This window comes from Brienomyrus brachyistius, chromosome 9, assembly GCF_023856365.1.
Source record: "Brienomyrus brachyistius isolate T26 chromosome 9, BBRACH_0.4, whole genome shotgun sequence".
Taxonomy (NCBI): Eukaryota; Metazoa; Chordata; class Actinopteri; order Osteoglossiformes; family Mormyridae; genus Brienomyrus; species Brienomyrus brachyistius.
The window spans coordinates 1,101,270-1,112,872 of NC_064541.1; the positions used below are offsets into that span (position 1 = coordinate 1,101,270).

The window sequence follows — 11,603 nt, forward strand, 5'->3', positions numbered from 1 at the left end:
CAGGCGTGTAAAATTATTTTGGAGAGAGCTATTGCTGTGAAAAAACCTGAAGTTTGGAACTACGTGTTAAGACTGATCAAAAAAGGTGTTTAATTGAGAACAGGCCTCTGTCACAGGTCAAAAGAAGCACACAAGGTCAAGCAGTGGTACGCTTCACTTATGACCTCTGCTAGACTGTAAAATCTAGCTGTATGTGAATGTTCAGTCCTTTCCCTTTGCCCTGGTTTCTGTTATTTCAAAATACAATGTTAATGATGCAGAACTTGAGACTCATGAGGCTAATTTTTAAGATGTATAGGAATCGGCCCAAATACGTGTTGGCTGCTTTCTGTACAGTGATTGCGTTGCACAAAATTTTTTTTTTCTCATGAAACTAAAATCCAGCCATGCAAAGTCAGCTGTTTGTACAACACTTACTACTGGAGTGTAGTTATTCTGGTCATTTCTATGTATTTATCCAGTGAGCATTTCACAACCCACTGGATGCCACATATTTGCCATTTGTTTATGCCAGCTCCTGAAATAGAGCTTTAGGCCCTAACATGAAACAGAGAAACTGCAGTAAAAAAAAACACTAATTATCACATAAAAACATCTTACTGCTACATTTATCAATATTCACCGGTTACAATTAATTCAATATGAAAAACATAAGTAGATACAAATGTAAATAAAATACAGACCATTTTCAAGAGACTTCGTGAAACAAATTAACTTGAAGGTGTGGTACCTTCTGATTGGAAGCACGCCTTCATAACGCCTATTTTCAAAAAAGGGGATAGAAGTAATTTGTCTAACTATAGGCCAATCAGTCTAACTTGTATAACTGGTAAAGTTATGGAGGCTTTAATCAAAGAGAAAATGATAGATTACCTGGACTCCAATAACATTTTGCGGGATAGCCAGCATGGATTTAGGAGAGGTAGATCCTGTTTAACAAATCTGTTGGAGTTTTTTGAGGAAGCTACTCAGGAAGTTGATGATAAGAAGGCCTATGATGTCATCTACTTAGATTTCCAAAAGGCTTTTGATGTTGTCCCCCACAAGAGGCTCCTACTTAAACTCAAAGCGACTGGTATTTTAGGTACCGTAGCGACCTGGATTGATAACTGGTTAACAGATAGGAAACAGCGAGTAGTTATAAGAGGCACAATGTCACAGTGGGCTTGCGTTCATAGTGGGGTACCGCAGGGTTCGATTTTAGGACCACTATTGTTCCTAATTTACATAAATGATATGGATACCAATATATACAGTAAACTGGTGAAATTTGCAGATGACACCAAGGTGGGTGGTGTAGCAGATACTGAATTAGTGGCTCAGCAGCTACAGCGGGATCTTGATTTAATTAGTGACTGGGCCGATACCTGGCAGATGAAATTTAACGTCGATAAATGTAAGGTACTCCATCTAGGGAGCAGAAATATAAAGTACAGGTATTTCATGGGTGTCACTGAAATAAAGGTAGCTGATCATGAGAAAGACCTTGGTGTGTATGTTGATGCTTCCATGTCCCATTCTCGCCAGTGTGGGGAAGCAATAAAAAAGGCCAATAGGATGTTGGGGTATATCTCCAGGTGTGTGGAGTTTAAGTCAAGGGAGGTAATGCTAAGATTATACAATTCCTTGGTGAGACCTCACCTAGAATATTGTGTGCAGGTTTGGTCACCATATCTTAAAAAGGACATTGTGGCCTTAGAAAAGGTGCAGCGTAGGGCCACAAAAATGATTCCTGGTCTTAGAGGAATGTCATACGAGGAACGGTTACTTGAGCTAAATCTGTTCAGTCTCAAGCAAAGGAGATTGAGGGGGGACATGATCCAGGTATATAAGATTCTAACAGGTTTGGATGCTGTTCAACCAAATAGTTACTTCAGCATTAGTTTAAATACACGAACTCGTGGCCATAGGTGGAAATTAGCGGGAGAACATTTCAAGCTGGATTTAAGGAAGCACTTCTTTACGCAGCGTGTAGTCAGAGTATGGAATAGCCTTCCTGATAATGTAGTGCAAGCTGAATCCTTGGGTTCCTTTAAATCAGAGCTAGATAAGATTTTAACGACTCTGAGCTATTAGTTTAGTTCTCCCCAAGCGAGCTTGATGGGCCGAATGGCCTCCTCTCGTTTGTATAGTTCTTATGTTCTTATGTTCTTATGAAGGAAAACAATACTACACCGTACAAAGGAGATTGCCAAATGAAATGTCTTTCGAGGATGTAGTTTTACTAAACTTTTATTAAGAGTAAGTATTAATCAGCGAGTATGGACACACCTCAGGGGCTTAGATGTAGGTATGGAAGGTGAGGTTGTATCCCTACCAATGATTTGGGAGCGCCATGTGTGTTTAGGGCAGGGGGGATTGCAGCTGATTTGGTCCCTATACCAATGTTGAAACCAAATCTATGCCTTTAACTCACCAACTCATTCTTTGAAGAGTATTGACCTTAGTTAGCAGTATTACTATGTTAAAATATAAGGTGTCCCAATAGCACCAGTGACCAATGTGATAAATGTATTTTTAAAATAGATATATTTTTTAATGTAGTGCAATGTTAATGATGTATGTAGTAAAATTGAACTCTTTCATACAATTTCATAAGTTATACCTTTTAAAAACTTTGTTTTACGTTGCAAATGGTTTTGCAAATGTTGAAATTTGGCTGTAGCAAGTTGTTTTGCAGGTTTAGAGCAACTTTGAAACATGATAGAAATAGAAAAATTAAGCAAATGGCACAGGAATCATGCATTAACTGTGTGACTCGGAACTGTGCTTAATATTATAGGCATGTTTTTAAACCGGGGCGGCATGGTGGTGCAGTGGTTAGCACTGTGGTTAGCACTCACACCTCTGAGACCCGGGTTCAAGTCTCCGGCTGGCTCACATGTGTGTAGAGTTTGCATGTTCTCCCCATGTCATCGTGGGGTTTCCTTTGGGTACTCCAGTTTCCCTCCCACAGTCCAAAAACATGCTGAGGCTAATTGGACTTGCTAAATTGTCCGTAGGTGCGTGTTTGTGAGTGAATGGTGTGTGAGTGTGCCCTGCAATGGGCTGGCCCCCCATCCTGGGTTGTTCCCTGCCTCATGCCCATTGCTTCCAGGATAGGCTCCGGACCCCCCACGACCCAGTAGGATAAGCGGTTTGGAAAATGGATGGATGGATGGATGGATATATATTCGATGTTCTTTAATAAAAAGTGCTTAATCATATACAGCCTAGCATTACATTTTATAGGCCTATAATTAAGAAAACCATCTCTTTTATTCACTCAGACTGCTTTATTCTGTTTGGTGTGCCCTCGCAGGCACATTTTTATTTAATAAATCCACAGGCCTGGGTATTATTCCAGCAGTAAAAGCAAAAATATTAATTAAACATGTGCAAGACCACTGCTCATGCACCACGATCCCCCAGCCCTCTCACACACCCATCTTCCTCTGACGCTCCCTCTCAGTCATGTACTTGGGCGTTGCCTGTTATAAATTCTCAGTACAATTCACTACTTAGGGTCCATTTTTTACTTTCTTAGGCTAATCCAACTGTTGGGTAAGTTTTAAATCCATACTGTATGGTCATATTTATCAATGCATGTAACCCGCCTTACAAGTCATTATACATCTGTTTGTATTTACAGTATAAAGTTCACTGTAATTTGAATATATAAATAACAAAGTAGTTCTGCTTAATCTGTCAAATGCATTGTGTGTACTGAAGAAATCTAGATACATTAACTTGTTTTACTTTTAAAAATGTATTCATGGGGAAGTTTTTATTACACTCTGTAATATGTAATATAATTTGTGTGTTTTTTCCACTTTTTGTTTAAATTAGTCTTGTTGATTTGAGACAGAAATCTAGACATTTCAATCTTTTGTCAACATTCGTCAATGATTTTATCTTTAAAGTTATAAAACCTTAAATACAGCATCAGGACATTTACTAATTAAAAAAATTTTGCTAGCAAAGAATTTCGTGCACGAGTTGAATTAGCGATTTCCATGAATTATAACACCACTCACATACCTGAACACAGGCGCAGAACAGCAGGCACATACATGTTGCAGAACAAGAAGGACAAACCTCATCTCTAGTGAAGCTCTGTCAGTGTGTATTTCTAACTGTTGGTTTGTAGGGATAAGCAAAGGCTGGCTTTTTAAAGTTACTGCACCTGCTGTAATGCAGTTTATCAGCAGTAAGGTTCCCTCCTCAGCCTTGCCCTGTTCCACACCCCAGCCCCCACTGCATGAACTCCGACCCAGCCATCAGATAGACGGTGGCATAAAAAAATACTTCAAAGGCAGATGACTCAAAAGAAATGATTAGGATTAGGAAAGATGTCTCTTAATTTCCAGAGGGCCAAAAATAAAGCAGATTTCTATATCTGGACAGATCTGCCCTTTACCACAGGCAGGCTGAAGGGAGATTCCCTGGCTTGGTGTTCATTAATATTACACTAAACCCTTAGTAAACCGCAAGACTGTTACAAAGCCGCAGTAGCCAGTATTAATTAAACATGCATGTTTGCTACTGATTATGGATTTGTGGATGGGAATAAATTTGCTGCAATTTACTCTGGGGAAGACTGGCTGAGTCCTGCTGCAGTGTATCTCCTGTAGGAAGCCTGTGCACTACACTGGTACACTATTCTGTTACAGTGTATCTCCTATTGGAAACCTGTGCACTATACTGCTACACTATTCTGTTACAGTGTATCTCCTATTGGAAACCTGTGCACTATACTGCTACACTGTTCTGTTACAGTGTATCTCCTATAGGAAGCCTGTGCACTATACTGCTACACTCTTCTGTTACAGTGTATCTCCTAAGGGAAGCCTGTGCACTATACTGCTACACTGTTCTGTTACAGTGTATCTCCTAAGGGAAGCCTGTGCACTATACTGCTACACTCTTCTGTTACAGTGTATCTCCTAAGGGAAGGCTGTGCACTATACTGCTACACTCTTCTGTTACAGTGTATCTCCTAAGGGAAGACTGCACTATACTTTTACAGTGTATCTCCTAGAGGAGGCCTGTGCATTACACTGCTGACTCCATGTCTTGATGTGACCCCACCATGACTCTTTCTCTGTCAGGGTGCTTCTTAGCCTGTAGCCATGCCAAGTGACCTGGAGAGAGCCATGGAGATGCTGGTCACCGTCTTTTACCGTTACTCCAAGAAAACAGGCAACAGCAACACTCTTTCACGCTCTGAATTCAAGCAGCTGATGGAGACTGAGCTATCTACCTTCCTGAAGGTGGGACATTTGTTCCTGGCTACCTCATCCTCTATCTGTGTCTCTCTCAGCTCCCCAAGATCATAAATCCCCCCCTCCTTTGTCCACCACCCCCTCCCCCCCAGGCACAGAGGGACCCCAATGTCGTGGATAGCATTAGGAATGACCTGGATGCCAACGGGGATGGAGAGCTGCACTTCGAGGAGTTTGTGTCCCTGGTGGTGGGCCTGTCTGTGGCATGTGAGCAGTTCTACCAGCTGCACGAGAAGCGAGGGCAGTGCAGGAAGTGAGCACATTGTGGTTGGAAGGCTTGGTGTTGATAGTCATTCTATAAAAACTCTAATAAACACTGACCTTCAAACACATCTGTGCGTCTGAACATGAGTATAACATGTCCATTCGTGAAAGGGCTGGGAAAAAAAGACTGATAAAGAGAAAAGTACACTTTTAAATGTGCACAAACAGACAAGACCGCCTGTGCAGCCTAGTGGGTTAGGGCTCCGAGCCTATATCTGGAAGGTTGTGAGGTCACAGAGAACTCATAACACCACTGGGCTCTTAAGCAAGGCCCTTAACCATAGCTGACTCTGTTCTGTGACTCAAAACGTTCCTCACTTATACATTGGTTTGGTCATAACAATCTGCAAAATGAAGAATGTATTACGAGGTGCTAAAATAAGACCACTGGATGTTGCTTAGCCTGTGGTCTCATCAAGGAATAAACTACAATACAAATTTAATCCCAATGAATCCCATTTTCATACATATATAAATAAAGTCTGGAAAATGGAGTCAGCTGTTTTGGTATTAAATATCAAAATACAGGTATCAGTAAGACTCTTGTTAGTGGAGAAGAAAATCACATACTGTCATTACAATCAGCTCTGTACCCATGATGTATTTCAGATCGGGACACATCAAACCCCCCCACTTTGGTGGTTCAGCGGTTTTCCATGTATTATGTGCATCATCCTGGGGAGATCAGGGCCCCACCCTGTAACCAGGCCTTGGGGGGGTCAGGCCCAGTGGTCGGCCATTGCCCAAGAGAATTACATGGGTCCTACCTCTTGTGGGCCCACAACCTGCAGGGGAGCCGTGGGGGAGGGTGTAACATAGATTGGGTGACAGCCAAAGGCCAGGCCTACCAAACCTGGCTCTTGGCACATGGAGTGTAATCTCTCTGGTGGGAAATGAGCACGAACTGGTGCGTGACGTAGAGAGATACCAACTAGATATAGTCGGGCTCAGCCTGAGGCATGGCTCAGACTCAGGAACCAGACTCCTAGAGATGGGCTGGACTGTTCCACGCTGTAGTTGCCCATGATGAGAAGCACCCAGCAGATGTGGGTCTACTTATAGCCCTACTGTTTGGTGCCAGTTTGGTGCCAGAGGGTTTCCTCCCTTCAACTTATGCACCAAACATCAGCAAAGAGTATACAGCCTTCTTGGAGATAATCACGTGGGCAATGACATGGGGAGAACATGCATTTCATTAGTCCTTCAATAGACTGAGATACGTCTCTCAATCTCTCTTCATCTCTTTGACTCTAGCATATCCCGTGTGCCATCAAACCAATGATGTTTTTTCTGAGCAGTGGTGCCAATTTAGTTACACACTATTTTGCCTTTATTTACTATGTCCTAAATTTCAGAAGTAGACCAGCAGATGTCAGTGTGGTCTTTGTAAATAGACCAAATTATTTTATCCCATAGACATAAATTACAGTCACATTAGTACACATGATGCATTTTGAAATGTTTTAAAATCGATGCAAGCATGAATGACCGAGAAAGCCAACATAATCTAGAACACGTAATTCTAAATAATTATTGTTGTGACATGCAAAAGTATGGGCACCCCTGGTCAAAATTTCTGTTACTGTAAATACTTATGTGAGTAGAAAATGATGTGATATCCAAAAGGCATGTTAAAAAATATGTTTTTGACTTTTTAAGCAAGAGTATAGTATTATACTTGTTTTGAACAATTTTAGAGTGAAAAGGGAAAGGGGCATCGGGCAAAAGTTTGGGCACTTTTACCAAAGTCTCAGACCTTAATTAGCTCGTCAGGGCTATGGCTTGTTCGCAGTTATTTTCAGGAAGGACCAGGTGAGGCAAATTTCAGAGTTTTATAAATACTGTCTTTGTCCCAATCACCATGCTAAAGGCTAAGCTTAATGTGACCCTACATACTGTGGTGACATATGTTGATGTAAGATACAAAGTGCCCAAGTGTGGGGGATTTCTTGAAACCAATGGGACACACTTGATATCTGAAGAGGTAAACAAGAGACAAGTTACAACCATGCTGTCATTTGTGTTGGTTATGTTTGGGGTAGTCCTTCACTGTATCCTAGGCTTTGTAAACATTCCTTATATAACTTGACGCACTTACATTTGAACTCCTTTGGAGGTATGTTTGGCTTTGATAAGCCAGCAGACTTCCTTGTGTTCGATGGCAATGTTAGTAGTTACTGATGCATTGCATTGTGGTCTATATACAGAGGCAACGATAGGCATCAAGTTTGGATAAAGTGCACATCAAGTACGCTGCACTTAACTTGTTTGAGGAACAGGACACCCTTGAATATTTGCACTAAGGGCATGAACATACATGCCAAATGTGGTAGTGTGCACCAAGTGAAGCTGACTCCTAAAACCCTGTCTCAACGATCAGAAGTCATGGGCTCCTTTAAGCAGCTGGCTAGTGATCTGAAAATTAAAATAATTAATGTTCACAAATCCGGAGAAGGCTATAAGAAGATAGCAAAGCACTCTCAGGTAGCTGTTTCCTCAGTTGGGAATGGCAGTGGTCCAGTTGAGGTCTGGAAGTGCAAAACTTTAAGAGAACTGCTTGTAGGATTGCTAAAAAAATCAAATCCCCTATTTCACTGCAAAAGACCTATATTCTTCATATTTGGGGCCGACCAAGAACAACATCTGGGGATTTTTACCACCATTTGTACCTCTGTTCTTAGCATTGGTCTTCAGCAATGGAAGATGACGTTTAACAGGTATACGAGAACACAAGTAAGCCCAGGTACGCATGTCGTGAAACCCTCCTGGCCTGTCGATGGAAGGCCCAGCATGAGGAAGGTTATTTTTTAATGAAGGCTAATGTTTATAACCCTTAAGGTCGAAGTCTGAGTCGCGACCAGCAAATTCTGGAAACTAACATCACTCCGACTGTAAAAAAAAAATACAAATTCTTTGTTACTGTATTTAAGTCATTTTTTATATTGTACATATATATGAATATATGACACTGTTCTTAATGTGCTGGTTTCAGCCAAAAGCTACAAGCTTCCCGGTAACTGCAGTGTACCTGACATAAACTGTACCATGGCTAATGATATACGGGGGTGGGGTCAGCTGCCAGGGCCTCCCAGCCCCCAGGGAAGGTCCCCGATGCTTTTGCTGTTCAACACGGACTTGCAGATACTCCCAGCATGGTTCGCCAGGCAGTTTTACTCATCTGCAGCGAACCGCTAAAAGCAAATTACTGATCGAAATATTTTGAGAAGTCATTTGACAATTGCATTTAACTGGTAGTAAATTCTGATTTATTTCAACTAAAGTTTCCTGTAAATCGGTCAACATATGGAGGGGGACAGTATAGCAAACCATGCACACATGTTGCTTATGCATTGAATTAATCTTTATTGTATTCATCCTTTAATAGAATGAGTTGAGATTTTTCTTATTCTCTCCTGATCTCTCTGTCTCTAGCAGATACTATGGACCATCAAAGCACTGAGGCTGAAAACTTTCCTCAGTGTCTTTCTGTCCACTTGTATTGTCGCCCTGCTGTGTCTCCAGTGGGGGAAGCTTAGCTAATTCTAAGCGAGGGGGTTACGGTCAGGACAGCATGGAGGACAGGAGAGGCCGGCAGCAACCAGGACGGCCGCTTGGAACTCAGCCTGCCGCTGTTCCTCTCGGCTCGGTCACAGAGCTGCTGCTGTGGATGTCGGTTGACTTGGAAAGCCCACTGGAAGGAGCTACTGCTGCATCACCACTCACAAGACCCATTATCCGAAGTGAGCAGGTCACCAAACCACCGATGACGTACAGCTGTCCCCCCACTACTTACCAATTAATATACTATTCATATACTAATATATGCACTTTATCAAAATGACATACTGTGCTGTTGTCTATTAGCATATCTTCACCTCCAAATTGCACTTCTTATTCACTATTCAATTATTATCTTTACTTACTCTTCTACTGCATCTTGTCTTGTATTGCACTCCTATTACGTTACTGTCCGTACCCCCCATGCACCCATCCCCTCCAGGGCTGGGTCACGATCTCATGAGGCCCCTACCTTTTGGAGGTTTTTCACCGTAATGCTGCAGGGCCTGGGGGCCGCGGTGGTTAGCTCTCACTGTATGTGGAAAGGGCCCTGGTGGCCCCGGTGGTTAGCTCTATATGCCAGGGGCCCTCATGATTAACTTGCACTGTATTTGTCAGAGGGCTCTGGTGGTGAACTCACACTGTATATGAAAGTCGTAGTGTTTAGCTAGCACTAAAAATGCTGCAACTAAAAGACACTAGTGCTCAGGGGGCCTTCTAGCCTGAGGCCCAGGGCCCTGGCCCAACTGGCCCCACTGGCCCAACTGGCCCCACTGGCCCCACTGGCCTGATCCATAATCTGGCTGTGGTCCCCTCCCTTGCAATTGTGGTACAAGAGCTTCACCATGTTTCTTGAAACATGCGACCATAAAGCTTGAAACTTGAGAGAGGCTGGAAAGGAGTCTGTTTGTAAGGTTTGATGCAGCGGCTCCCCATCTAGAGGTGGGCAGGGTCACAGAGGTCACCTTGTTCCTGCACTCGCTCATGGGGATCTTCTTAAGCTCATCACGTCTGAGTGTCACTTTCTGGTACATTCATGTGTAAATTCCTTAAATGTCTCATTTATATAAATCTGATTCTTCTAATAATTCAGTAAAAAAATAATTTTTTGCTGTCCTTTTCGCAGATGTAATTTATGAAAGTTGCAAAGATGCCTGTGAAAGATGTCAAACACAATCTGTACTGGAAAACAAGAAAATGATGCCCTAGGAAAAAGAGTTTGACACCGAGCTGCTGTTCAGGGCTCAGGATGGGGGGGGGGGCCCTACACAAGAAGGCAGTCCAAAATAGGGCTTAGCCACAGACATAATCCCACACTACAGGCAAATGAAAGATGCCGATTCACCTAACTTTGTGTTTTGGTTGGACTGGGGGAGGAAGCAGGTGGTTGGAGTCTTGGTCTCCAGCATGTTGTGGGCTGAGAAATCATATCACCGTTGGGCCCTTGACCAAAGCCCTTAACTCCACCTGCTCCCAGAATGCACTCTGAGCCTACACTCTGACTCCAAACGTTGGACAAAAGCATCTGCAAAATCAATAATTGCACCCATCATACAACCTCGAAACACTCAGAGCCAGCAGCAAGAACTCAACCCAGATGCCCGCAGGTGTGAGGGCTGCATGCCAGCCTGCATTTCAATGGCTTCCATTGTTCTTTGCTCATCTAGGAGCTTATAGGTTAAACACTGAAAAAAGGTAAAGTCAAAGACAACAATGAAGCCGGCTGTTAGCATTAAAGCAGAAACGAGATACCATTGTCACATGGCTGTAGGTGGAATCCGCACAGGCTTGGGTGGGTGCGATGGGATTAAACCTGGACAAGCCAGTCTGATGAGTGTGGCCAAGCCCACTGTGCCAAACTGAGGCCGCACTGTCTGCCTGCATGGGCGTGGAGTGCTGTGCCATTGTACATCAGCTAGAATGACATTCACGAAGGCCCCCAATGAGTAAAAGTTAGGGTTAAGTACCGATAACAAATGGTATAAAACTGACTAGTAACTAGCCATGCTGACATGTTGCCAGGTAACACAACAGATTTAATCTCCAACAGATTAACTGCACATGTAAATGCTGAGAGGACTTCTGCTGCCGTGTTATTCTCTGTTATTTGTTGTTTTTCATCATTAGCTGTGGTGCTTATTGTATTTTTTGGCATTATGGTCAACAGCAAGCACACAAGAAAGAATTTCACTGTATTATATCCATTCGGAATTAAAAACCAGCAATTAAAAAAATGTCTGTTCTCAAGCAGATGACTACGGAAGTCAGCACATGCTCTGGAGTTTTGGGGGCGGTGTCTGCCGAAGGCAGAGCCTAGGTCTCCTGCCAACTGTCGCCCGGTGGGCGGAGGGAAAGCCATCAACTGTCAACTGCCGCACTGCATCATTAGAACACACCCCCCTGGCCCCTGGGCAGCTGGCACACTCAGTACGCTGTAAAACTGCCTGCTGATAATTTTCTGCATGTATTTCTTTAGTCGCAAACATAATGTCATCGTCTTGCCCTTAAAACAAACCT

General features: G+C 42.9%; 1 protein-coding gene across 1 annotated transcript; it reads left to right on the top strand.

Moving 5' to 3' along the window:
* Positions 1-2,238: 2,238 nt before the first annotated feature.
* Positions 2,239-5,596, top strand: s100a10b (S100 calcium binding protein A10b). Its single transcript, XM_049025950.1, has 3 exons — positions 2,239-3,543; positions 5,091-5,252; positions 5,357-5,596. The coding sequence occupies exons 2-3, from the start codon at positions 5,112-5,114 to the stop codon at positions 5,519-5,521; spliced, it is 306 nt and encodes a 101-aa protein (XP_048881907.1). The 5' UTR covers positions 2,239-3,543; positions 5,091-5,111; the 3' UTR covers positions 5,522-5,596.
* Positions 5,597-11,603: the final 6,007 nt, after the last annotated feature.